We start from the raw sequence: 27,350 nt of genomic DNA on the forward strand, positions 1-27,350 counted from the left end.
GGTTTAATTATCAATTATCCTTATTGTAATTAACTCAATTAAGAAAAATGAAGCAATCCAACATTGCAGGCTATTTACTCTTTGACTGTGTAGTCTAGGCTATAGTCAAACTGATGCAAATACACAGCTAAACATAAAGAAACATTTATTTCATTTGTTTTTCCAAAGTGCGTGTACAGTATCCCATGATGCATCATATTTTAAAAACAACACAGCTGGTCAGTGACTGAAACAGTTTGTGAAGATGAGACAGAATAGTTTTAAAACTTCATGGCACAGCACAAATAAACAAAAACAAATAAAAAATAGGCTACTTGATGCATAGAATGAAGTCCTAAATGGAGAGGATTCCATTCATGGTGGTGGTATTGCTTTGCATTTTCTCACATTGCAACACCAACATTCAAACAACAATGCAATGGTATTTATGTATTTATTTGTCTATGGGAGTTTTTATTTGTTTATGGGAGATCTTCTACTGAAAGTGTTTTTCAGACTTCCTATAAGTGATCTGTTCTTCTGTATCTACCTCTGTATCTACCTGCGTTGCACCAATGAAATTTCCCCATGTGGGACAATAAAGGATTATCTTATCTTATCTTATCAATCATTGTGTGTAAACACCCATACAAAGCATTCCCTGATAAAGCTTTCCTCTTTGCAAAACCAACATTCATCGTATTGCTTTTTCCAGATATTCACATACATTGGATACTATGTGCAAAGTGTCTCAATAAAAAACAGACTTGCCCAAAGTAAATGTGCCCATACTTGGGGAATTATTAACTGAGATATTTAGAATTCATATTGCATTTAAACCACAGTAAATCATTGAACATGCTGGACATCATCAGTACACCCATGACACTGGGACCCACTGAGGAGTGGAGCATGCACTTTCTATAGCCTCCTCCACACCTTTCACGCTTTCATCCACATCATTGTTGACCAAAATTACATCAAAAAAGTGTCTGTACGTGGACAAAATGGCCTCGGACTCCTTCTGGATCGTCTGCAGGGATTCCGTCTGGGAAACAGCATTAAGATTATTACATACAGGAAAATTGCAATATTTAAACATTTGAATTTGAACAAAGTAGGCTACCTGGGGAGCAGTTGTGGTGGGACCGATAAATACCACTAAAGGTGCAAAGTCTGCCGTCTGCACAATCTTCAAGGTCTGGTGAATAATAAAAAATAATGATGAATACCGTATGAATATAACACTGAGCTGTAGAGTGGGGCACAAACCTGTGGCTCAATATCAAGCACTGCAATTTTCCCTTGTTCATGAATCTTGTAGATGGTCTCAAATTTTGTTCCAAACATATTTCCCTGGAAGCTTCCGTATTCGAGAAACTCATTTCCAGTAATGCATTTTGTCATTTCTCTCTCAGTTGGAATGAAGAAGTATTCCTTTCCATTCTCCTCCTCCATCCTCTGGGGTCTTGTTGTATCTGAAGTCAGAGAAATCAAGCATTCCCAAGACGTTCCCGAATCTTAGAAAAACTTGAAGAAAGCTGTTACTCACGTGGGGCAGGATAGGAAAATTTGTCAGGGTATTTGGTCAGTAAAGCATTTTTGATATTGCGTCTTCCAACTCCTGGTGCACCTAAATAAATAAATAAAATAGTCAAGTTCTTGGTGTGATTCGATAAGAGTTAAACAAATCATGATTCAAGGTTGTATTCACCTCATTTTAAAAAACTGAAGAGTTAGCGAGCTTACCAATCAGCACCAATGTTTTTCTGTTGAAAGCTGGCAGTCGCACAACCTCTTCATATGAAATCACATCTAATTGGTCAAAAACTGCAAAAAAGAGATTTGATTGAGGCACAGTGACAGTGCAGTTGATTAATACACAGTTAACTAACACTCACCGGAGCTGTGTTTAGCCAAGTACTTGTCTTTGCATTTCTTTTTCTTCCCAAATGGGCTGCAGGATGGGGTTCCTTCTTTGGCTTTACTTTTGCTTGCTTCCCTCCTATATCAAAATCACATGATCATTTCTGAGTTTACAATAATATTCATTGAGCATATACAATAGGTTCTTTACCATTCTTGCAGCTCTGGAGAAGGTATGAGGCCAGCAAAGTCTGCTGCACTGCTCTCCACTCGGCCCTGCCACCAGTTTGGGTCCTGCTTGTTGATTATGTGAATAATATCACTAGTCCTAAACTTCAGCCCCGCCTCTTTACAAGGAATCAGGTCGTCCTTGGAGGGGTCATAGTCGAACTGAGCTCTCATGTAAGTCTACAAAGTAGTAATACATAGTATGAAATTAATAATAATAATACTAATAATTCATCAGACTTATATAGTACATTTAGAATACTCATAGATGATTTATATGCAGAGAAAGCAAACCTGACAATAAACAACAATACTAAAGAAAGTTTGAAAGGATGACTTTTAAGTCATATTTGAAGTCCATTCCTAATGAGTTGGTGAGTTTCAGAAGGTGTGAGCGGCTGCAGCAGAGGCTCTGTCTCCAGGGTTCTGTGCTTTGTCCTGGTGGTTGGAGTGTGGAGGTGGTGTTGGCTGATCTGAGGCGGCGGGTGGGACAGTGCTGATGGGGGAGGTCAGTAAGATGGGGAGGGGCTAGGTTATAGAGGGACTTGTAGGTGATGAGGTGGACCTTGTATTGGTATTGTACAGGGAGCCAGTGGAGTTGTTTGAGGACAGTGTGATGTAGAGTCATGTTTTTGTTACAGATTTAACTACAGTGCATCTGGAAAGTATTTCACTTTTTCCTCATGTTGCTGTTACAGACTTACTATAAAATACTATTTGCCTCAATATTATGCAAACAATACCAAAATAATGATAACGTGAAAGAAGGTTGTTAGAATTGTTTGCAAATGTATTATATAAAAATAAATAAAAAATAAATAAATCACACATAACACACATACATAAGTATTAAAAATATTGCCATGACACTCAAAATTGTCCTCAGGTCCATCGTATTTCCACTGATCATCCTTGGGATGCGTCTACAACTAAACTGGAGTCCACCTGTGGTACATTTAGTAGACTGGACATGATTTATAAAAGCACACACTTCTATATCATGTCTCATTTGTAAATGGGAAAAGTTTGGATCCACCAAGACTCTTCCTAGAACTGGACCCGGCCAAACTGAGCAATCTTAGGGGTCTTAGTCAGAGGCGACCAAGAACCCGATTGTCAGATCTCCAGTGTGTCTCTGTGGAGAGAGGAGAACCTTCTGGCAGAACAACCATCTCCAGAGCAGGAATGGCCAGACAGAAGCCATTCCTCAGTAAAAGCCACACCGGCTGGAGTTTGCAAAGAGGCACCTGAAGGACTCTGAGACCATGAGAAACTAAATGTTCTGGTCTGATGTAACAAAGATTGAACACTTTGTCACCGCTCATCACCTGGCCAGTACTATTCCTACTGTGAAGCTTGGTGGTGGCATCATGCTGTGGGGATGTTTGTCAGTGGCAGGAACTGGTAGACTAGTCAGGATCAACAGAAAGATGAATGCAGCAGATTGTAGAGACATCCTTGAATAAAACCTGCTCCAGAGAACTCTGGACCTCTAAGCACACAGCCAGGGTAACAAAGGAGTGGCTACAGGACAACCAGCCAGAGCCCAGACTTGAACCCAATTTAACTCGTCTCTGGAGAGAAGGGAAAATGGCTGTGAACTGACGCTCACCACCCAAACTTATTGGGGTATGGAGGTTCTGCAAAGAAGAATAGAAGAAACTTCTCCCACAAAAGGTGTGCCAAGCTTTTAGCATTATACTCAATAAGTCATGGCTGTAATTAGTGCCAAAGGAGGTTCTACAAAGTATTGAGCAAAGGCTGTGAATAGTTTTGGGTACATACTCTTTTTTAGAGAAACTTTGAAAGATTTCATTATGGGGTATTGTTTGTTGATTTTGGAGGCAAATAATGAATGTAATCACTTTTGGAATAAAGCACTATATTTGCACTATATTTAACTCTGTAACAAAAACATTTTAGAATAATTACCCCACGTCTGTTTTCTTGTTTTGTTTTTCAGAATTAGTTTGGCTGTGCATGACTTTTGCTGACAGTTGACATCAAATGTTTTGGTAAATTCTCACAGTTTTAGAGGTTATCTCAGATCACCCCGGTGATGTTAGTGTGCTGACATGAACCAGTTAATATATTCACTCAGGGCGATGTGGGAAACCAAAAGTGTTTTTACCACTACTTAATTAGTTTGTCTACAAACTGTACCCTGCCATCAGCGACCACAAAAGAGGTTATAACTGTTACAAATGTCACAATACAAATGGTGAAATTAATTATTCCATTAATCCATTATTTACATTTTATTCTCAATGTGTACTTTTTTTTTTAAAGAAAGAAACACTTTAGTGTAAAAGAGTAAAAGAAAAGATACTGTTCAAAATGTGTTTGTGGCTGATAGATGGCAGAGTGACCCACACTACAGTTTCAAACCTTCACTTAAAAGTACTTGTACTAATTCATAGTCACCTGAATGCCCATTGGCTAACAGAGGAGGCACCTAACAAAAATAAATGTTTCAATATCACTGAGCGTAACCCACTTATGGTAATAATATTGTGAGTCAATTGTCATAAGTAGAAAATGGAAGAAAACAAAAGAACTGTATAACTAAACTTAATAACTTAAAGTAAACACATGTTCTGAACTTTTACCTCACAGATTCGAGATCGACTCTGCTGGTTGGAAATAATCTTCAAGGTGACAGCTCCATTTGTTTCTCGCTAAACAGTCAAAATATATCAAATGTATTATAAAATGTTAATATGGGAGGATCAAAAACATTTAGTTTATTATTTATTCATTTGCTCTTACCAGGACTTTCTGTAGATAATCTACAGAATGGTTTGCCACACTTTTCCCATTAATTTCAGCTATTTCATCACCTTCATGCAAAGACCCTGAAGAAGGCAAGATCATTATGATATTTATATTGATACATTACAACATATTTAATATTCACTTCCCACAGTTACCTTGTCTGTGGATCATGCCTCCGTGTAATATTCTGGCCACAGTGCATCTCTGTTTGTCGTTCAGTTTCAGTGTGACCCCCTGTCAACATGCACATGAGTGAAAAGGGTTTGCCAAAACGACTGTATGTTCTTCATCATAAATATAAAACATACCAGTGGCTCTGAAGGATTCTTCTCAAACACGACTTCTCTCATTTTCGTCATCTCTTTTCCGTTCAGAAGTCCAGCACTGCCGTTAGAACAAAACTCTGCTCCTTTGTTTTCCTGCCCTTGATTATCAGCCTATTGGAACAAAAGCAAACGCACATTATTACATTGAGTAATTTTATTTTATTTGATGATGTAGGTTTCCCATAGCAACGGTTTCTTGCCACGTAATGTTGCTCTCAGGGCAACAGCTATGGCAGGGTTGGACATATGTTAGAAGTTAATAATTAGTCCAATCAGGAGACACCTGATTAAGCACATTCATTGTTCTGGTCCAGCAGGTTAATGTGGTCATACCACTAGTGCCACACAGCAATGGAGAAATGCAAAGAAGTCTCGCTTTTTAATTGACTCTTATGGCTGTATTACACCCTCCAAAAAATAATCCTCCTTTGATAATGGCTACATAAGTATGTGTATTGTTAAACATGTATTTAAACCCTAGTCCTGTTACTGAATAGTAACAGATCTAAGGAATAGTATTATCCTTTATTGCAAGCTGACGTGATAACAGTTGAGATTTGAATTCATCTCAACAAGAACGCTGATACTACCAGTAAAATACTACAATAACTACTTCAAATAGATAAGCCGCTTCGTTCATTATTAATCTGTTATAGCAACATCTTTACACAACTATACTGTGAGACTCGTCATATACCAAGAGTACTGAATGATTAAAAGGAAGTGAAGTGTTCTGGGAGTTCAGGGAGAGACATCAGCCAATGTAAAATCAATGGCCTGTTAAAGAGTATGAAACATGGATCCCTCACATTACATTTGTACTCAAGCTTGATCATTTTTATTTCATTTTGTGTGTGACAGTTTGGCTTCCCTGTGAATGCACGTATCTCTCCATCAGTAGCAGACAGGAAACCCTTTGAATGTAAACACTAGCTATAACTCTAAAAGCACAACAAAACCCGGAAAACTCCATTTCTCTCAGTTTCTCTCTGACGCTGCCACTGGAGGGTAAAAACAAAACAAAAACTCCTGTATTATAAACTGCGGGCACAGCATGACATGATTAAAATATTGAGCTCATATATTAAATCTGTCCATTCTTGTGTAATGGCAGTGTTTTCCAATAGTTGAAAAAGATTCATTTTGGATACAATAAACAAAAATAGGATTACGTTAGTAAAATATGTTGCCTTTTATTCTTGGCTTTATGAGTGGCTCGCAAGAGGGAAATAAGAAGCCATTTGGATAAAGGGCTTATTATAGAACATTATGATTGAGCAAGCTCCAAGATGTTGGCAATAACAAATGGCTTGAATCCCATTAAAGGCTGTGTAAATGTTGTGTTCCAACCAAAGATATGTTATTGCACGTTAGTACTTGTCAAATGTAACTTTTTGGAGGCTATGACTTGACATGTGACTTTATCGTTATCATGTAATTACAAACTAAATACTACAAGTGTGCCTTCTGCACACACTACAAGTTATGACCTATGCCCTCATTTATCACCTGAAAGAAGGAGTTTTTTGCTCAAGGCTAAGAACATACAAAATGCTGATGTCAGGAATGGAGTTTCCTCCCATATGATATGCTCATTGGAAACTTTTCAAATGTGCATCTTGCTGCAAATCTTCTTTTTTTAAACTCTATATAGAGCTACTAGGTATCAAGTTACAGGTGTGCAGACCCCGTCATAACATGTTTTTCTTTTGCTAAAGGTCATCATGTACAGATCTGCAGCGTAAACAAGCTTCCAGCCCCCAGCTGACTTGAAACAGTACCTAATCCTACATAGGGCCTTCAGGAGTCAGGGTCTTTTCAGAGGCTGTTTTGGATGACAATGTGGAAACATAATCATATATTAGCATGACTAAAACGAATGTCTCCTTAAGTTCTCCAAAGCCCTGTTGAAAAGCAGAAGTGATTCTGCCTATTCAGGCTCTGAACATGTAACATGCTGACAGTGTGGTCCAGTAGGCCAGGCCCTGCACAGTCAGCTGATGAGTTGACAGTTTGACATGCACAGCCTAAATAGTTCTTATGAATACATTAGGGCGTAACTATAGGTCTGGACTGTCAAAACTACCTACACTACCTATTTTTATAAGTTGTTTTGTAGCCAACATTTAGTAATCTAGCCTCCCCCCGGAAGCAAGATGAAGTAGCTTATAAAACGAGAGCAATAAAGGAATAAAGTGATATTTACCTTGTCAGACTTGGATTTATTTTGAAGAAGTTGCTCCAGGTACAAGTCGGAGAGGGCCGTCCGGGCACTGCAGACCGGCTCCAGAGTGACACCAGGTTCGTTTTTATTAGAGTTTAACGTCATTTTCTCCCCGTACATTGAGCACCCGACGTGCCCCCGTTCAAAGTCCACAGGAGGCTTGTCCGTGAAATGCTGCGAGAGAAAAGCTGATAAGGAGTCCTGAGGATGTGATAAAGCGCTCTCAGATAAAGGTCCAAGGTTCGGATCAGTAGCAGGTCAGGTACATGGACTGTCTCTTGCGCAGTCCCGCTGACCATAGACCGTGAATATATAAACCGTGAGTCCACCACGGTCTGTGTCGCTGACAAAGCAAGTAAACACGGGCCTGCTGCTGCTGCTCTGAGGGGGCGGGCCTGCTGCTGCTGCTCTGAGGGGGCGGGCCTGCTGCTGCGGCTGCTCTGAGGGGGCGGGCCTGCTGCTGCTGCTGCTCTGAGGGGGCGGGCCTGCTGCTGCGGCTGCTCTGAGGGGGCGCGCCTGCTGCTGCTGCTGCTCTGAGGGGGCGGGCCTGCTGCTGCTGCTCTGAGGGGGCGGGCCTGCTGCTGCGGCTGCTCTGAGGGGGCGGGCCTGCTGCTGCTGCTGCTCTGAGGGGGCGGGCCTGCTGCTGCTGCTCTGAGGGGGCGGGCCTGCTGCTGCTGCTGCTCTGAGGGGGCGGGCCTGCTGCTGCTGCTGCTCTGAGGGGGCGGGCCTGCTGCTGCGGCTGCTCTGAGGGGGCGGGCCTGCTGCTGCTGCTGCTCTGAGGGGGCGGGCCTGCTGCTGCGGCTGCTCTGAGGGGGCGGGCCTGCTGCTGCTGCTGCTCTGAGGGGGCGGGCCTGCTGCTGCTGCTCAGAGGGGGCGGGCTTATGGTGCGTTCAGGGACTCACAGGACCGTAGGAAACCGCAATGACGCAGCATGCTATTGTCATCTAATCAAGAGGGGGAAAAGGCTAAATACATAAGTTTAATACTTGTATACTTCGTGTGTCTCAGAATGTGTGTCATTCATCCCTATGTTTATGAATTTTGTTCGTTGGCAATGGCAAAAAAACTTTTCTGATTTTGAGTCTAATTTATTACTATTACTATACTTGTTGTTGTTTACTTTATCAACTTTGCTTTCGGGCGTTACAAAATATTATTACATTTTTAATTTAATTTAGTGATATAAGAAGTCGGTACAAGTTAGCAATAAGCCCTTTTCACGAAACTGACCGGCCAGTTCCCGTTGCCTTAAAAATGCGCAGGACCACTTCCTGCTCCATTCATTCCTCAGGAGGAATTAGGAGAGTCTCCTAAAATCAATAAATCAATCAATAACACAAAGCGGAGAGCGAGTTACAGATGGATAATCACCTTTATGTACCTTGTACATACTTCACCTGAGGACATCTATATTTCTAAGCTAATGCTAACAATAACTAGCTAATGTTAAAATAACAACACAAACTGAACTAACCTGGTTACAAAAACACTCAATGTTACATTCTATGTACTCTTATCTGATTTGTCTGTTTTATATTTATGTTAATGCATGTCAAAGCCTTTAGCTTTGAGAGTCAAAAACACTGAATGAAACTCGCTCTCTGCTGTCAAATCTTTTTTTGATTTTTTTCATTCACGACCCTCAAAATAGAAAGTAGGCAACCCCCAAAGAAGCCTCATGTCTAATGTTTGATTTTATTTTGAAGATATAGACCTAGATAAATTACTTTTGTAGGCCAACAAATAATAATATGCATTCATCACTGAATTTGAAGTGACAAGCCTTGTTTGAGATTATATACATTTTAAATCCCTCATATTATCTCAAAATCATTTTGCGGGCACCAGGTTGAGAACCATTGCTATAGAAAATGAATGGAACGAGAAGTGAAGATTCACACTTTTATGGCAACCGGGACAAGCCGGGTCTATCATGAAAAGAGCTTATTTGCAACACAAACGCCCAGAGATAAATACGGTGGTTCCATAAAACATTCAGAGTTGGTTTCCATACTGGACTATTGCTCTCAGTAGGCTCTTGGCAGACATCTTTGAACCCTCTAGTACCAAGTTACACTCTAACACATGTAGAGTGACAACAGAAAGGCTGTTTGTCCTGTGTAGAATTGAAATTTAGCCTAATGTTATGCACCGGTGGATGTGTGGGTAGGCAATTCCAAAACTGTTAAATATCTTACAAAGTGGCTTACAGAGAAAGCCATATGCCTACTGGTCGGCGGTTCGACTCCCCGCTCAGTCAGAGCGGTCAGATCCACTGGCCCGCAGGTTGGCGGTGCGATCGCAGCTGCCTCATGTGAATACTGCCGTTGTGTCCTTGGGCAAGACACTTAACCCAACTTGCCCCCCAGTGTCTGCGTACATCTGGGGTGTGAATGTGTGTGTGAATGGGTGACTGGTTCCTTGATGTAAAGCGCTTTGAGTACCTTGACGGTAGAAAAGCGCTATATAAATGTGACCATTTTACTTCTATTTTCCGTTTATATAGGTTATTTCTTTTTGAACAATCAACATTAACCAAATAATCTAATAGCCCCCCAAAAAGGCTTAGAATAAAGACAGATGAACAAAAAAGAAGATTATAAAATACTTACATAAAGAGCTCACATAGATCTTATCGGATGGTTATAATGGCCGTTGCTGTGATTTTCCTATGTGAAGACTTTTATACCTTTTGTAATCCAGACCTTGAATCGCACTGTTTCATTATCTTTGCTCTGTTAACCGTAACTCTATAGATGTATATTGTTATGCTTGCTCCATATTGACTTTGTATGAACTCCTACAGGGGAGTTGCATTGAATACATTGTTGTGACTAATTTGGCTGAATGTTTAAGTTTTAACTTTTGTAGATTACTTGTGAAAACTGACCGCTAGATGGCAGCAGAGATATAACAGCAATACAAACAAAGTACTTTGCCTATGGATCTATTAAAATTACGAAGTTGCCCTTTATTGACTTCTATGACACACTATAAACCCTATTTATTGATATGTATTTATTTGAAGAATGAACTACTTTATCTTGCGGATGTTGTCCGCCACAATGTGGAATTTTAAACAACAACATTTATGTATTTTTTTTCTTTTTTTACAATCAACATTAACCAATTAATCTTGCAGCTGGCATCAGATCCATCCTCTTGCATTTCTTTTGACCCAGAACCATGAACCCACCCCCAATGGGGCAATAGGAGTGGGCAGCTGGCCAGGGACTGACCACTTTTAACTTTTTGACATATTTAGTTTCATTGGCAAGTGTACATTAACAATAAACATTTCCCTTAACATTGGGGGAGGATATTTTTCACATTTCCCATTTATCGATTTTAAAGGCCATATAAAAAAAAATACGTATTTCAAGCAAATATAAATACCATACTGTCTGAGAATGAATGTCATTACTTTTCCATGACATTGACACAATCCATGTAAAATATACACTTTCACTTAAATATTGGTGCTTTTCCCAGTTCTGGTGGTATTTGTCTGCCTTCCATAGTATTTTTACCACATCCTCATCATATTTTTGTTTTCCTCTATGTAATATATTTTTGTCATATCCTCTCTTGCCATTTGCATCGTAGACATATTGAATTTTCTAACTGTTGTCACCTCTCATTCATTGTTTTTCTTCTGCTTGTTCCCGTTCAGGGTCGCGGGTGACGTTTGTCAAGCCATGTTTCAAAAAGAGACCACACTTGTTCGGAAGCTTTGCATGTCCAAAAACAATGCTCTTCTTTTATTCCACAGCTTATTATTGGGCACACATTAGTCAGAGAACATCCTCTATGACTCTATGCACCACCTTCCAGGCTAAATCTTTGTGTTAATTCAACAAATAAATCACATTCACATTCTTCACATTGTCCCATATTTTGACGCACTTGTGTGGCCTTACAATGTTCTGAGATTTTTTTTTTTTTTAGAGTTTAGAGTTTTTAGAGTACGTCTTACCATTGGACCATGTGTATTCCGTCTTATTGAGCTTAATTGCATTATATGCAAGTCTTTGATTCAAAAGTTTGGAGCTGGAATCTAATTTAGCCTCTCCAAAAGACAGTTTTTTTTCATCCAAAAGCAATTAAAATCTCCCTTCTTCTCTACATGCCAGGAGAGGTTCGAGGGTTTTCAATAGGAGTACAATACACATTGATTAATCTGGTGCTGATACCTTGCCAGGAGACATCTACTGATAGTAGTTTTCCATCTATTATACTCTGCACCCATTGTTTGGACGCTCACATTATCAAACAGGATTGCTACTCCAGAATATTCACCCTTATTATCCCCTGACCATGGCCCAGGTGTCCATCTCTTTTTCATAACTGTTGTATGTACTTTTAAATGCTATATTGCATTCCTACATTGTGATTTCCTTCATGCAGAAAATCAAAGACTGCACTATACTTAACGATACAATTTAAGCCCTGTGTTTTAATTGATGCCGCTGAAAAAGTTGTGACCATTATTTCTTTATTCGTTATTCTTTAGTTGTGAAATATCGTTTCAATTTTTTTCCTCTTCTGCTTTTTATCCTTTGGTTTAATGTTAGTCATTTCGGAGAACATGTCAAGGCCGTCAGGGTCAAGAAAAGGGGAAGAACTAGGGGCCCATAACTTACTCAGCTGATCCGATTGTGTAGTCTTCTCTTGAAGAGAGAGAGATGAGATTCAAGATGGCGCTGCGTATGGCTGCCTCGGTGTTTCGGTCCCAGAAAATAAGATAAGATAAGATAAGATATTCCTTTATTATCCCACATGGGGAAATTTAATTGATGCAACGCCGGTAGATACAGAGGTAGATACAGAGGAAAAGAACAGATCACTTATAGGAAGTTTGAAAAACACTCTCAGTAGAAGATCTCCTATAAACAAAAACTCCTATAGACAAAACCTCCCATTTCCCAACAAGGGATGGAGGTGGAGATGGTCGTGGACTTCAGGAAAGGTAAAGCCCCCCAACCTCCCCCCTCACCATCTCAGGCTCCCCCATCTCCACTGTGGACTCCCTCTGCTTTCTTGGTATCACCATCACCCGGGACCTCAAGTGGGGGCGCACCATCAGCTCCCTCACCGGGAAGGCCCAGCAGAGGATGTACTTCCTGTGGCAGCTGACGAAAGCCAAGCTGCCAGCGGAGATGATGGTTCAGTTCTACACTACTGTACTCTGGAGCCACAGCCAGACAAACAGAGACTACAGCGCATTGTGCGCTCTGCTGAGAAGGTGATCAGTCGCGAACTTCATCTCTGCAGGACCTGTACATCTCCAGGGCTCTGGGACGTGCAGGTCGGATCACAACCGACCCTTCTCACCCTGGTCACGGACTATTTGAGCCGCTCCCCTCAGGCAGGAGGCTACGGTCCATCCGGACCAGAACCTCCCGCCATAGGAACAGTTTCTTTCCCTCTGCCGTTGTACACATGAACACTGCCTAAGCACTTTGCACTCACTGCACTGTTCACTTTTTATTGCACTACATATTTTATTTTATGTACATATCATGTCTGTTTTTTACTCTGCTTACCTATTTTTAATACCCGGTAGTTATTTATTGTCCATTGTTTTTGTATTTATTGTTGATGTTTGTGTTGCACCGAACCGCCAGGACAAGTTCCTTTGTCCGTGAGTTATGTTCATTGACAAATGGCAATAAACTTTATTCTGATTCTGATTCTGATTCTGAAGTCTCCTGCTGCCTCTTTTTTGTTATATGGAGCCCAGATGTCTCAGGTATTTGTTAGGTCAAACCTTTTTGGATGTTTTCTGATGTTTTCTTGTCCTCCATCTTGAGGTTGGGCTGGTGTTTGTTCTTGGGGACTCTCCTCTGGGGCCGATGATGATTCTGCAAAAAGGTATAAAACAGGGATATCCCTTATCACTGTTTTGTTTCATTGCTGCAACAGAAATGTAATCTATTCTTATAATCATCACTGGCTGATGACACAGAAACTACTGACCATATGTTCTATGAATGTATGTATATTAGTGCCTTTTGGGATGATTTACATCACTGGCTACTCCAATATATGCCAGTTCCAGTTCATAAGGAAATATGCCTTTTCTTCTCATCTTTGAAGCACATGGGGAAAAAAGGTCTGCTGTGACTATCTTTGAACTTTTCTTTTGGCGCCAGAACGAGGCTGCAGGTGGGCACTAGCATGCTGGGAGTGATTGACATGTGGGAAAACTACTCAGCTGTCCACGCCATGAGGAAATGAGACTCAGATTGGTCGCCAAAAATCCTCTATTCAACCTTTAAGACCAGGCGAAGCTACGACTGGTCTTTAACATGCTCGTTCACAAGAGAACAGAGTATTCTGAGCGCGTTTCCTGGAAACATCCTAGATTCTCTAGTTTAATAGTGTACATTTTCCAAAGGAGTTGTGTCATGAATCTGTTTTATGCACATTTGCACATGTCATATCAAACTCTCTCAGTGAGGCATGAGTGGGGTTGTAATAGTGATACAAAATATTACTATTTTTTTTTATTTATTTAAAAGACTAAATAAAAAAATAAAAGGATAACCAACAATGCCACCGGGATTTAACCTGGAAAAGTATAATAAAGGACACAAGTGTTAGTTTTTTTATTAAACAGGAGGCAGATTCCAGTTTCATGACACATTTCAAACAAGCTCATATGCAGAGGAGATGTCACAGTTCATATTCCGTTGATGTCAGTTTAAGCATAACTACAAGTATTTTTAGTAATAGTTCCGTGGACCCATAATAGATTTACGGTCGGCACTAGATCATATAGTCCTAACTCACGGAATTCCACTAGTTTTTGTTTTTGTGTTTTTTTTTTATTGTCAAAATTCTTTATTACAAAACATTTATTACAGACAATAAACAGTTTCCACTAGGTAATGTACGGAATCGGGGCGAAAGTGACTGAACCTGAATCCAACATTCCAAGAAGGCGGCGACCGAGACCTGTCCCACTGATACTCTCTCTCTCTAAAATGCTTTTTTTCATTGCATTAGTTTGTTCCACTTCACACGTAGTATAGTCTGCTCAAAGATAGTGTTTGACCAGTGGCGGCTGGTGATTTTTTTTTTTTAGGTGGGGCTATTTAAAATTTTGTAGATGTTGATTTCCTGCATTCTGGTGCATTTTAGGCATACTTCTCAACCTATTTGTCATCAGGGGGGAGGTAACGCATAGTAAAGCAGGAGATTACACCCCAGAGCGGGAGGTTTCAATTTCTCTCAGAATTAAGAGAAATTAACAAGTAAATACGAACGAAAATACTGGAAGTCATGCAACAGGACTTGTAGGACCATATCCGTCCCACTTTTCGCTCAGCGGTATGTTTCTGTACTTAACTGACCATGCAAAATTGAGCCGGCACTTGAATTGACCAGTCTGGTCGTTCACTCTCATGGTGTGGATTTCATTGTTCATTGTGGGTTATGTTCACTTCTGGCTTGTCAAGTCCGAGTTGTTTTACAAAGAGCTTTTCCTCAAAAGTTCTTCTTCAAAGTGATGCAGATGTAAGGATTTGACTGAATTTGGGGCAAATTCAACCGACGTCGCCATTTTACACACTTCGCTGCTGGAATGAAAACACCTGACAAGCAGCTGCAGGGGTGCATCTTGGTACTTTGGGGCGCTAATCCTCAGCGCCCCCTATGGGTGAGCCGCCACTGGGTTTGACCATAAAATAAATAACCCTAACCCCTAACCCTATTTTTTGTAGTAGTTAGGAGACGAAGGGGGAGGAGCAACCTCTAAACACAAGAAAGAAAAGGACTTAAACTTTCTCTCCATTTCGTCTTATGTTCTGTTTTTTTTTTTTTTAACAATTACATTTTCTAAGTTGCACATTTTTTGTTCCTGTTAAATCCAGATGACTACTTTTTGCAACATTTTGGTATTCAAATTTGCCACCAGGTTTTCCAGTAACGCGAGAGATCAACAACAGCAACAGCCTTTTATTCAGTCAATACGCCTGACGAGACCTTGCAGTCGACGCTGAACGTTTGTACAAAGGTGCTATCCCAGTCTGTGGAAGGAGACTTTCTATTTGTTAGTCACCATGGCAACAAAATAACAGTAAAAGTGCACTACATGACTTTTCTGCTGCTAAAAGTTTAAAAAGTTTAATCCCGCAACAAATTTTGAGTCGGAGCGGGAGTCGAACACGGGATTTCGAGCGCCCCACGCCGTGTTATGAAAATTATCCGCTGCGAGAAAGTAGATGTACCTCACATGTGAATTGGGCCGCGAGGAGGGCCGCCATATCTGACTTCCGTGAGTTAGGAGTGTATGATTTAGTGCTGACCGCAAAGCAACGGCTCCAGCGCACGCCGCAGCTCCAGAGTATATTTACTTTATTACGTCACATTAGCTGCACACGCGCTATGACGGAGAGACCACAACAATCCCCGGGTCAGATAGATCCCCGGGTCAGATAGATCCCCGGGTCAGATAGATCCCCGGGTCAGATAGATCCCCGGGGGGTCAGATTACATCAGAGCGTTATAACCTAAGCGCCGTCAGGTGACAGGCCACGGCACTGAACCACAGAAACTACACTTGGAGTAAAACTACATAACTACCCGGAGGAACGTGGAGCAACACCTAAAGCCCAGGGAGTTTGTAGGTCCGAGAATAAACGACAAAACGGAAGCGTATTGGTCAACAGCCAAAAGGACCAGGGTGGCACAGGGTGGCACAGGGTGGCACAGGGTGGCACAGGGTGCCGCAGAGCAGCTGCCACAGCAGCTCCCGTACAGCTGAAGACACCTCTATACAAGCACAGATCAAGCTCAGTACAATACTTTTCTCGTATGCGGACGTGCCTGAGCTTCTACTGACCGCTCCCGCGTGTTTGTTTGGTCATTATATTGACCACGTAGTTTAAGCTGCGCATGCGTGTCAGAGGGGTTTCCTCGTGTCAGTCCCTCCCGAGGCTCTTAGGAGCGCTCTTAGTGGGCCAAGTGAAGTCCGTATGCTGTAGTGACCCACCAAGTTTTGAACATTTGATTTGAGTGTCTCTGGCAATGTACAGCTCACTCCAGAAGAGTGTGCGTGCAGCGTCAAAACACGCTCAGCTGCTTCAAAGCGTCATAACCCGCGTTTTGACGCGGACGTACAAGACTCACGCTGCCGCTGTTAACCTGCTGGACCACTATCTAGGTGAGTGCACCATTGATATAGTCGAAAGGTATTTACATGTATTGCACGCTGATTGTTGAGCCATTCTGTTTGTTTATGTATTTGTTGTTGCTTGGCACATTAAACTAGAGCTGCACTACAATGGGACCCGTATGCGTCTGAATTACGTGTGGCTGCGGGATCACTGTCGCTCCGAGTCCTCGTTCAGTGCAAAAACAAACCAGAGGAACCTGGACACTGCAAGTATTGACCTCAGTATTCGCCCTGTTTCTACCAAATTGGAGGAGGGTCACCTGCTTCTTAAATGTATGTAAAATCACCCTGAATTATTTTTATTTATTTATTTTTCCAATCAACTGATACAAGTAAAACTCACTACTAATTTATGTTCAATATTTAACCTTCAGCTACTATGAAATGACAGTTATCCAACTCGTTTTGCCCAAATATGCGCTCAGATTTAGACATGTCCAAAGTTACATCCTCAATTGTGAACTTGGTTGATCCTAGCTTGTTTTATCTATGACTACACTTTATACAATAGATAAGGAAATGCACCTGACTGCAACTATAAAAAAAGAGTATTTCCAGGGCCTGATGACCATGTGACAAAGTATGACCTGTGTTGGCTCTCTGAGAACAGCTATGAGGGAAAGAGAAAGAGCACTGTGCAACCTCGTGTGCTCTGGAACTCTGACACGTATAACAAAGCCAACGTGCCTTCCTCCAAATGGGACAAGTTCATGAGCTGTGACAGTGAACTTAAGCGGTTCCTTCAGAACTACCTCCTGTATGGGATTGCATTTGTCCAGGACGTCCCAACCACAGTTGAGGCGACAGAGGCAGTTACTCAGAGGGTCAGTCTCATCAGGTTAGTACTTGATAAACAGTTGAGAAAGTATCTTATATAGTATGTACAAGCTCAATATTCACAGTTACAAGCTTTTTATGGAAAATTGTACTTTCAGTGTTTCAATGTTTTTTTTATGGCACACAATTAGGAATTAAAATTGAAATTCTATTCAGTTAATTTATCTTTTTCCAATTTAGTAGCCAAATACAAAACAAACATTCTTGCACCATTTGACTCTTTATAATCTTTTTTAACGACCTAGAGAGACCACCTATGGACGAATGTGGTGCTTTACATCCGACTTTTCACGTGGAGACTCGGCATATAGCCAGCTGGCCCTTGACGGTCACACTGACACCTCCTACTTTCACGAACCTTGTGGGTAAGAGTATAATCTGCTTAAAAGCCCGATTACCCATTGTCAAAATGTAGTTTTTTAGTTTCTAATTATGCTTTATTTGTGCCAGGATTCAGGTCTTCCACTGTCTCAAACATGATGGAACGGGTGGAAGGACATTGCTGGTGGATGGCTTTAACGCTGCTGAAAAACTTCGAGAGCAATCACTTGATAATTTTGAACTTCTCACACAAATTCCCATCAAGCATGAGTATGTCGAAAATACAGGTGACCACAGAAACCACATGATCGGCACTGGACCACTGCTGCAAGTCTATCCTTGGAACAAAGAGCTTTACATGATCAGGTAAAATGGAGCATCACCGTGTTATTGTGTGTAAGGAGTATGTACTGCATGTGTTTCTGCCAGGTACAACAACTATGACAGGGCAGTGATAAACACCCTCTCTCACAATGAGGTCCAGAGCTGGTATATTGCACATCGAGAGCTGACCAAAGAACTGAGGAGGCCCCAAAACGAGTTGAGGGTCAAACTCAACCCAGGAACTGTAAGACATGTTCTATTAATTGTTTGCTTTTCTAGAGTAATGTCCTTGTAATTCATGTCTGTAATTCCACCAAAAGGTCATATTTATTGACAACTGGCGTGTGATGCACGGGAGGGAGTCTTTCACTGGTCTGAGGCAGCTCTGTGGCTGTTACCTGACCAGAGATGATGTACTCAGCACGGCTCGAGGCTTTGGACTGCACGCCTAAAACTGACCACGGCTTTTTTGGAGATGAAATAATCTATTCATCTATGGACATTTAGCAAAGAATGATTTTAGACAGTTTTGCACACATGAAACAAACAGTAACACATAATGTCTAGATAATATCAATAAAACATTCAATGAAATATTCAGTTAACAAATAAAATAAACATACACTTACAGACACACAATGGAATTAAATCATGCAAAAATCAAAAATATAGTGTCAAAACCTGATTTGGAGAGACTTATCCATGCGTTTGTCTCCAGTAGATTAGACTCACTGGCCTCTCCAAACGAGCTGTAAAACAGCTGCAGTACATCCAGAACGCTGCTGCTCGGGTCCTGACTAGAACCAGGAAGTACCATCACATTAGTCCTGTTCTCAGGTCTCTGCACTGCCCCCTGTGGCTCAGAGAAGAGACTTTAAAGCAGCTCTGCTTGTGTACAAGTCTCTCCATGGCCTAGCACCAAAGTACATCTCGGACATGTTAGTGCCATATGAAACATCTCGGACTCTTAGGACCTCAGGGACCGGCCTCCTGCTGGTGCCAGAGTCAGAACTAAACATGGACCGGCCTCCTGCTGGTGCCAGAGTCAGGACTAAACATGGACCGGCCTCCTGCTGGTGCCAGAGTCAGGACTAAACATGGACCGGCCTCCTGCTGGTGCCAGAGTCAGGACTAAACATGGACCGGCCTCCTGCTGGTGCCCAGAGTCAGGACTAAACATGGACCGGCCTCCTGCTGGTGCCCAGAGTCAGGACTAAACATGGACCGGCCTCCTGCTGGTGCCAGAGTCAGGACTAAACATGGACCGGCCTCCTGCTGGTGCCCAGAGTCAGGACTAAACATGGACCGGCCTCCTGCTGGTGCCCAGAGTCAGGACTAAACATGGACCGGCCTCCTGCTGGTGCCAGTCAGGACTAAACATGGACCGGCCTCCTGCTGGTCCCAGAGTCAGGACTAAACATGGACCGGCCTCCTGCTGGTGCCCAGAGTCAGGACTAAACATGGACCGGCCTCCTGCTGGTGCCAGAGTCAGGACTAAACATGGACCGGCCTCCTGCTGGTGCCCAGAGTCAGGACTAAACATGGACCGGCCTCCTGCTGGTGCCCAGAGTCAGGACTAAACATGGACCGGCCTCCTGCTGGTGCCAGTCAGGACTAAACATGGACCGGCCTCCTGCTGGTCCCAGAGTCAGGACTAAACATGGACCGGCCTCCTGCTGGTGCCCAGAGTCAGGACTAAACATGGACCGGCCTCCTGCTGGTGCCAGTCAGGACTAAACATGGACCGGCCTCCTGCTGGTCCCAGAGTCAGGACTAAACATGGACCGGCCTCCTGCTGGTGCCCAGAGTCAGGACTAAACATGGACCGGCCTCCTGCTGGTGCCAGAGTCAGGACTAAACATGGACCGGCCTCCTGCTGGTGCCAGAGTCAGGACTAAACATGGGGAATCTGCGTTTCAGTTTTATGCAGCTAAAATCTGGAACAGTCTTCCTGAAGATGTGAGACAGGTTCAACTCTGACAGTGTTCAAATCTAAGCTAAAAACAGTTTTGTTTAGCTGCGCCTATAACTGAAAGGATCTTTCTTTGCACTCTTCTCTTTTATGTCTAAAACTGTTTTGTGATTTCATTAGTTTAGACAATCAGTTGGACTGATTTCTTTGTGATTTTAATGCATTTTTCTTGTTGTGTGAAGCACTTTGAATTGCCTTGTGTATGAAATGTGCTCTACAAATAAATTTGCCTTGCCTTGCAAAGTAAGTGCCTTGAATTCATTAAAAGGATAAAGATTAATTAGCCTTTTTTCCTGTAATGTATGTCCTGAGATCTAAGTTAATGAATACTGGATGTGATGTTCTATTCTCTTCTCGCAGCCAATGATTGCAGTGATGAGTTTTGTGTCCTGTAATAAACCTTTGATCTGAATGATAGACTGTTGCTGTAGAACGTATTTATATAATATCACCATAATCTAGAACTGAAATAAATGTAGCCTGGATTAACTGTTTTCTACAATTAAGAGAAGTACATTTTATTTCTAAAGAAAACTGACAATCTGGCTTCAAGATTATTTGTCAGCTCTTGCATGTGTTTGTTGAAAGAGTTTATCATCCATCAAGATGCCCAAGTATTTGTAATGGGGTATTCCCATCCAGCGTCACTAGAGGACTATTCAACATAAGGCCAAATCAGGCCCTCCAAAAATTTAATCTGGCCCACTACTCATCTTTCAAATATTGAAGTGAAAAAAAAAAAAAGAAATACTTGTTTAATTCTGGGTTAGCACTAGTTTAGATGTGGTTTGGTCTTTTTATATTTTTTAAAAAAATATTTTGCTTTAGACCTAGTTTAAATTTGGTCCAGTACTGGGTGGTAAATTTTGCAAAGAATATTAATAAAGCATTTTGTATGTTATTTCTCACAGAAATCGAATCAATAGGTAGAGTTTGGGATTATTTGTGCGACCCAAATTTTGTAGTGGCCAGAGGCCCTGGCCCACCAAAAAATTTGGTAGTGTAGATATTGATCAAATTATTGTCATGTCTGTGTCCTATTTATCATGAGTCAAAACGATCTTGCTGCATATGGGTCACAATGAACTATTCTGTGTATTTTAACTATTCTGTGTATTTTCTGATCATCTGTGGACTAGTCTAAACAATCTTAAACTTAGACGTCATAGCGAAGGTCTGGCCATTTTTATCAGACCCAAGCAACAGCTTTATAAAACACAGCAAAATCTTGTGAAGAGTCGAATGTCAGCTGCAAGACGAACAACATGCCGCTGTTTTGCCTGTTTTTCCCTGTTTTCATCAAATAAAGACTTTGAGAACGATCCTCGCCTCTCGCAGTCTGTATAGACTAAACTTCGACAGTAGCAGCTGTAATAGTACTACGTCCCGGCCTAAAACTGCACTGGTAGAAAAATAATATTTGATTAAGAAAGCACAAACCTGGTGACCTTTTGCTTGGCAGGATAGTTTTGGGATTGGACGTAAATCATTCACATCACTTATCCTTTATGCGCAGGGAGAACAAAAGCACTTTTCCATTGTAAGGAAATACTTTGAGTTTGAACTGTGAGAAAAAAACACACATCTTAAAATATACAGTATAACCGTCTCCAGCATAAGTATAACACCCAAGTTAATATTTCTATCATAGAACATCCATTATGACAACTTTTATTGGATTTATTGATTATAATCATCAAATACATAATTAAACTAATGAAGTAATCAGCAAGTAAAGCTGTGACACTTTTAAAAGCAGGTGAAAGCAGGTCTCCCCTATGTGCTGACAGCCTCTCCTTTCCTTAGCAGCCCAATTTAAACCAGTGTGAAGCCGAGGGCCTTTCCTGTCTTCAGGAGTGATCACACTGGTTAAACAGCCGTAGGGGGTATATTTCCCACATCTCGGGTAAAAGGTAAAATTAGTCTTATGACACAAAAGTGTTTGGGGAATGAAGGTGTAACATAATATATTTTCTTGATTTCCACAACCTTTTTATGCTGCAGCCTAGTGTGTTATTACAGATTAACAGCTTTAAATGAACAGAGTCCATGTTCCCTGCTGAGAGATTGTAAAATTGGTCATATAATCCCACCTCACTTCCACCCTTTGGCCCTGGTTAGATACCAATAAGGCAATACAATGAGGTACAAAAATGTCATATATTTGTTCAGCACAGGAACAATATACTTTGGTTGGAAGTGATATCAGCTCATTGAAACGTTTAGGTCATGTTTACTGTCAACTTGGGTGTAACATGGGAGGGTACCATCTTAACCACAGAGGTCGATAGCCCTAAACTGCTGAATACTGAACCTCTACACAAAATTAAAAAGTGACATTTGTCACAAAATTAAGTTTAGTATAACTATTCCCTACTACAATAACTTGACGTGATGTTCGTTCAGTGGAAAATTAGGATTGCACCTGAAGCCGTACAGTGTCTTTACTATATAATGTAATGGTTAACCAAAGTAATAAAATTCAAAATGCCGGATAGATAATCATCAAGTTGTTTTTGTTTTTTCTGCAAAAACATCCACTTAACATGATTATATCTTTTGTGATTTTATTTTTTGAATGTGGGTGAGGAAAATGTATAAAATATATAATTATAATTATTATTATTTTATACATATATTATATATATATATATATATATATATATATATATATATATATATATATATATATATATATATATATGTATAAAATAATAATAATTATTATATATATACTATTTGTCTTTCATTTACCATGCTTGTCACATACAGTGTCTTCCTTAATCATAAGAAAGCATATGTGGTCTCAATTAAACTTAGAAATAATAATAGTAAAGTATAGCGCTATAAACTAAACAACATTAACAATGTGAGTCATATGTGAATCACTGGCGTAATTCTGCTTCTAATGAGGATCGGGAAGAGTTTATGACAATGAAACAATGAAGCCTGTGCATTGTAAAGATTATTTGAAGCAAAAATGACATGTAGAAAATGTAAAGCATTAGTCTATCTTCTTCAGTCCCGAGGCTCGTCCTCCTCCTCCTCATCGTGGTGGTGGCTTGTAGTGATTTCAGTCTCAACAGTTCCAGGAGCACTCCGGGCCTGTAAAGGGCTCTCCCTGGTGGAAATAAGTGGGAGATGCATACCGGTTATGATTGAAGACGTTGCTGTACAAAAGAAACAAAAAAACAACTCACTTCATCTCGTTGGCCTCAGACACTTTAACGGTTTTGTATTTGCGCTTTTTCACATTGTGAGCAATAAACCACACAATCAGCACTATCAATAGGACACCCAGTAGTGCGCCAATCACTGCTCCAGCAACTACTCCACTCCCCTCATCTGCAGACACACGTTCAAGGTAATTACATAAGAGGAGGTTTTAATATCATCCAAGAATAAATAAATACGTAATATATAATATATTGTATAATTACCAGGGCTTAACTCTATAGTGCAAGTTGAAAAGCCAGCAGCATTGGTGGCAGTGCATTGGTATTCTCCAAATTCAAACTGAGAGATGTTGGTAATCTGGAGAATCCCTGTATCTGTAGCTGAGCATCCCAAAAAAAATCCATAAAATCAAAATCAAGCCATTACTTTACATTACAATGCTAGCAATAGAGCTTTTATTACTGACATCTGCCCAACACCGGCCGCCTGGTCTTGGTCTGGTCCAGCCTGATCCATGTGTAGGTAGGGGACGGACTACCAGACTCGCTGTGGCAGGTCAGAGTGACCAAGTGGCCTGACTCCACGTCTCCATGAACTGAGCAGTAGGGCGGCGAAGGCTTCTCTGCAGAAGAAGCGCAAACTCACTTTATTATAGTTTAGTTATGGGCACCTCATTGTAGGCCTGTGGGTGATTCATTTGGACTGCAATGACAATGTGAGGCACATCAATCACAAAGTGTGATCAAGATGTGCACATTAGAAGTGTCCACATGTGCATATGAGCATAGATGGCACGTGCTAGTTTACATTCAGTTTGCAGTACCAGGTAATAGTCCTACTCTAATTTAAACACTGACTACATGAAGGCTGCTGCTGTTACCATGGGAACTGCTGAGGATGCTGATGTTGTCGTGGTAACTCTGAATGAGAGGATTCAAACAGAAGCCTCGTCACACTATTCAGGGACATCACATAAGCATTTGTTTATGTCACAGTATTGAAATGTTCCAAGTACATCCAATAAGGACAACATTCATGGATATCAGCCTCCTGTTATATGCAACATTTTGAGGACTTTTTTATAAATATTTGACTTTGAATTGTTAATTGCTATGGCAACAGTCCAAATAATCTCATCATTCTGAAACCATCTAAATCCACGCATCAATTTATCAGAGATTGGGAGTGATATTCCCTTCAGCCCTCTCTGTCACTGTGTGCCTGTAGAGACACACTGAGGATTTCCCATTCTCTCTGACACACGTCCTGTCTGAATGTTGTTGTTGTTGTTGTTTTATGGCGGTTGGCATCCGAGTGTTGCATTACCGCCAGACTTTATTCCTTGGACTGTTGTTGCTGTTGTTATTGTTTTATGGCAGTTGACAGCCGAGTGTCGCATTACCGCCAGACTTTATTCCCCAGACTTTGTCGTAGTCCTAAAAGTTGTTCTTCCAGTGCTTTGACTTCCAGTGCTTTGACAAAGCCCAAGAGGTCATGAGATGCCTTTGGACTACGAAAAGTCTGAGGAATAAAATCTGGCGGTAATGCAACAATTGGATGCCAACCGCCATAAAACAACAACAACAACAACAACAACAACAACAACAACAACAACAACAACAACAACATTGTATCCTATAGAAGTTCTTCCTCCCCTCAGACTTTGTTGTAGTCCTTAAAAAATCTTATTCCATTGCTTTGGAGGTACAAAGCCCATGAGGTCATGGGAGGTCTTAGTCGTTTTATCCTTTATAAGTCCTTCTTCCATCACTTTGGCGTTTCTAGGCCCATGAAGTCAAAGCGCGTTAGAACATCCTCTTGCTCCTCATCCTCGGCTCAGTCTCCAACACCCCCCACCTCTATAAACGTTTACCCAGCCCTGTGCTACATAAGTAAGCAACCACAGCCTGACACAAACCCTGTGACTGGATCGCCAGAACGTTCCGCAGATTGAACTCCCGCCCATTATTCCGAAACCACAAGGCCAACCCGGCCCTTTCCCTATCATAAGCCTCACAGCAAATCAGCACATGCTCGACAGTCTCTGGCACCCGACAGTGACCACACAGACCGGTCGGATGTTTGCCTATCCTACTCAGTGACCAATTGAGTCCAGCATGGCCAATCCTCATGCGGGCGAAGGCCCTTTCCTCCCACGCGTTCCTGCCCATAGACCCGCAAGGACCCACACTACCCTGTATGTGATAGAGATGCCGTCCAGTAACACAGTGGCTCCAAAATTCCTGCCAAAGGCCGACCACATGACTCTTGATAACGGGCTTGATTTCAGATTTGCTTAACTCAACCGCCACATCAATTGATGGCCGCCTAAGGGAACGTTTAGCCAGTGTATCAGCCATTTCGTTACCATCCACCCCCACATGCGCAGGGACCCAAATGAAGGAAACCCTCACATCCTTCCTGGACAGGGAGAGCATCAGACAGAAGATGCCATTCAACACATCCTGTCTGCAATCTGATTTCCCAGATTTAATGCTTTGCAATGCAGAAAGGCTGTCAGAGGCCACCACAATGCCGCAACACTGCAAAGCAGATTCCGCCCATTCCAATGCCAACCGTATCGCTATGAGTTCCGACGTGAAAACAGAAAGGCGATCTGTCAACCTCTTCTTGACCGCCAGCCCCAGGTCAGGCACAAAATAAGCATGTGTTCTACCCCAGTTCACCCTGATGAGAACTGTTGTTGTACTCACCCAGCACATTGACCACGATGCTGGCCTGAGACTGACCATTTACGTCGGGGAAGTTGTGCACCTCACACGTGTACACCCCGGCGTCGGCAGGATGCATGTTGCTGAGAATGATCGAGGCATTGCGAGACGTGGCCGGAGACAGAGGAGGTTGAAGTCTTCCTTCAAAAGGTTTTGTGACCACATCTTTTCCAGACTGGTAATAATACATCTAAGTCATCAAGACAAGGCAAACAAAACAGTTTTGTTTTTAAAGCTTCAGTTTTTGGCAAAAACCTTTACAGTACTTGTACCACACCGCCTGTTACTCTATTATGACTATTATTCACAGTGTAACAGTAAGACCCACCTTGGGACAACAAAACCTATGACTCACTCTTACTCAGGCTGTGGCGCCCCAGCTATTTTAAACGGTTAAATTTGGACATATTGTAAAATTCAAGTTAAAAACAAATGTAAACAAAGAACAACAAAAATCATCATCACATTTTTTATGCTTATTATTACTAACCATCCAACATAATAATAATGAACGAAACTGGCAGTAAATAGCTCATTTGCAAACTGCCCATCATAGATTATGGCTTCCTATACCTGCTGTGGAGTCATGGAGTTCTTGGAGACCACGTCCCACTGAATGGTCAGAGCGTCAGTCTGCTGACCCGTCTCAAAAATGCACTGGAGCAGGACTTGTTCCCCTATCGTAACGTTCACAAACTTCCGTGGAGTCGTTACAGTTATCAATTCCACACAACCTGGAAATCAAAATGCAATGCAATGTCATGTCCATGTATTCATTTCTTTAATTGTTTTTTCAGAGCTTACCTATGAGGCTGAAAAACACAGAGAAGTACAACATGTTGCCTGATCCAGACATCAGCGTGTTCTCCTAAAGTTCCACCTCTTTTCCCCAATGCCTCTGAAGAAAAGGCTTCAGTATCAGGTAAAGGTTACTTTGATAACACAGTATTTGTATTCCTATGTTTGCAGTAGTGGGTGTGTTGAGGTGATTTTGAAAATACATTAGTGTGGCCGGATCATATTCAGTATGTGGTGAGGTGACACTGCCGCTGCATTCATTCACTTTGGCAGTTGCACCCTCTTTTCTCCTTGTCTTGTAAGTCATTCTGGGTCAGGGCGTCTAGTGTGGGGAATTAATGTATCCTAATTTAATCTCCACATGGCCTTTATCACTCGCCTCAAGGAAGTGTAAGCCAAAGCAACATGCCGCTTATCATTGGGGAGTTGATTCCCAGGCTCTGCATACTTAATAAAGGTAGTTTCACCTTTGCTGCTTGTGTTCACACCGCGCCGGCTACAGTGCTGCTGAAGAGACAGTGAATAACACATGATTAATTGTGTACAAATACCAGAGGCTGACATTGGTGATTAGCTATGGAACATTTTGATTAGGGGCGACTGAATGGGT

At 41.6% G+C, this 27,350-nt stretch overlaps 4 protein-coding genes across 5 annotated transcripts in view; 1 reads left to right on the forward strand and 3 right to left on the reverse strand.

Moving 5' to 3' along the window:
• Positions 1-128: 128 nt before the first annotated feature.
• mpp1 (MAGUK p55 scaffold protein 1) lies at positions 129-7,706 on the reverse strand. Of its 2 annotated transcripts, XM_072446541.1 has the most exons (12): positions 7,381-7,705; positions 5,157-5,285; positions 5,004-5,082; positions 4,843-4,928; positions 4,683-4,751; positions 2,057-2,253; positions 1,881-1,984; positions 1,729-1,809; positions 1,532-1,612; positions 1,252-1,457; positions 1,106-1,180; positions 129-1,027 (listed from the first exon to the last, which is right to left on the reverse strand). In XM_072446541.1, exons 1-12 carry the CDS (start codon positions 7,516-7,518, stop codon positions 851-853), a joined length of 1,422 nt encoding a protein of 473 aa, XP_072302642.1. In that variant the 5' UTR covers positions 7,519-7,705; the 3' UTR covers positions 129-850. The 2 variants fall into 2 exon arrangements, with proteins under 2 accessions (XP_072302642.1, XP_072302641.1); XM_072446540.1 differs by having other exon boundaries at positions 129-1,180; positions 7,381-7,706.
• An 8,658-nt stretch (positions 7,707-16,364) lies between these two features.
• tmlhe (trimethyllysine hydroxylase, epsilon) lies at positions 16,365-18,709 on the forward strand. Its single transcript, XM_072446542.1, has 7 exons — positions 16,365-16,567; positions 16,676-16,852; positions 17,138-17,417; positions 17,662-17,781; positions 17,867-18,103; positions 18,167-18,305; positions 18,382-18,709. Exons 1-7 carry the CDS (start codon positions 16,432-16,434, stop codon positions 18,511-18,513), a joined length of 1,221 nt encoding a protein of 406 aa, XP_072302643.1. The 5' UTR covers positions 16,365-16,431; the 3' UTR covers positions 18,514-18,709.
• A 4,278-nt stretch (positions 18,710-22,987) lies between these two features.
• On the reverse strand, positions 22,988-26,844 carry LOC140360995 (V-set and immunoglobulin domain-containing protein 1-like). Its single transcript, XM_072446546.1, has 7 exons — positions 26,747-26,844; positions 26,516-26,676; positions 25,925-26,132; positions 23,677-23,832; positions 23,474-23,590; positions 23,234-23,378; positions 22,988-23,154 (listed from the first exon to the last, which is right to left on the reverse strand). Exons 1-7 carry the CDS (start codon positions 26,796-26,798, stop codon positions 23,052-23,054), a joined length of 942 nt encoding a protein of 313 aa, XP_072302647.1. The 5' UTR covers positions 26,799-26,844; the 3' UTR covers positions 22,988-23,051.
• An 89-nt stretch (positions 26,845-26,933) lies between these two features.
• gabrb4 (gamma-aminobutyric acid type A receptor subunit beta4) overlaps positions 26,934-27,350 on the reverse strand; it is a 61,253-nt gene continuing 60,836 nt past the window's right edge. The window contains exon 11 of the mRNA XM_072446543.1: positions 26,934-27,244. Within this exon, the coding sequence (XP_072302644.1) occupies positions 27,086-27,244 (159 nt within the window). The 3' untranslated portion in view covers positions 26,934-27,085. The remainder of the gene's footprint in view (positions 27,245-27,350) is intronic.

Source organism: Eucyclogobius newberryi, unplaced genomic scaffold (assembly GCF_026437365.1).
Source record: "Eucyclogobius newberryi isolate DKJ021-1_F unplaced genomic scaffold, fEucNew1.0.hap1 SCAF_15, whole genome shotgun sequence".
Lineage (NCBI taxonomy): Eukaryota > Metazoa > Chordata > Actinopteri > Gobiiformes > Gobiidae > Eucyclogobius > Eucyclogobius newberryi.

Excerpts from the sequence above, each read along its gene's own strand:
- mpp1 (XM_072446540.1), bottom strand. The coding sequence starts at position 7,518 with ATGTACGGGGAGAAAATGACGTTAAACTCTAATAAAAACGAACCTGGT. Across the intron at positions 4,929-5,003 it reads AGGCATGATCCACAGACAAG|GGTCTTTGCATGAAGGTGAT; the intron begins GTAACTGTGGGA and ends TGCCTTCTTCAG. Across the intron at positions 2,254-4,682 it reads GTCGATCTCGAATCTGTGAG|ACTTACATGAGAGCTCAGTT; the intron begins GTAAAAGTTCAG and ends ACTACTTTGTAG.
- tmlhe (XM_072446542.1), top strand. The coding sequence starts at position 16,432 with ATGTACAGCTCACTCCAGAAGAGTGTGCGTGCAGCGTCAAAACACGCT. Across the intron at positions 17,418-17,661 it reads CAGAGGGTCAGTCTCATCAG|AGAGACCACCTATGGACGAA; the intron begins GTTAGTACTTGA and ends TTAACGACCTAG. Across the intron at positions 18,306-18,381 it reads TCAAACTCAACCCAGGAACT|GTCATATTTATTGACAACTG; the intron begins GTAAGACATGTT and ends TTCCACCAAAAG.
- LOC140360995 (XM_072446546.1), bottom strand. The coding sequence starts at position 26,798 with ATGTCTGGATCAGGCAACATGTTGTACTTCTCTGTGTTTTTCAGCCTC. Across the intron at positions 23,833-25,924 it reads CATCGTGGTCAATGTGCTGG|AGAAGCCTTCGCCGCCCTAC; the intron begins GTGAGTACAACA and ends CTTCTTCTGCAG. Across the intron at positions 23,155-23,233 it reads TCTGAGGCCAACGAGATGAA|GGAGAGCCCTTTACAGGCCC; the intron begins GTGAGTTGTTTT and ends TATTTCCACCAG.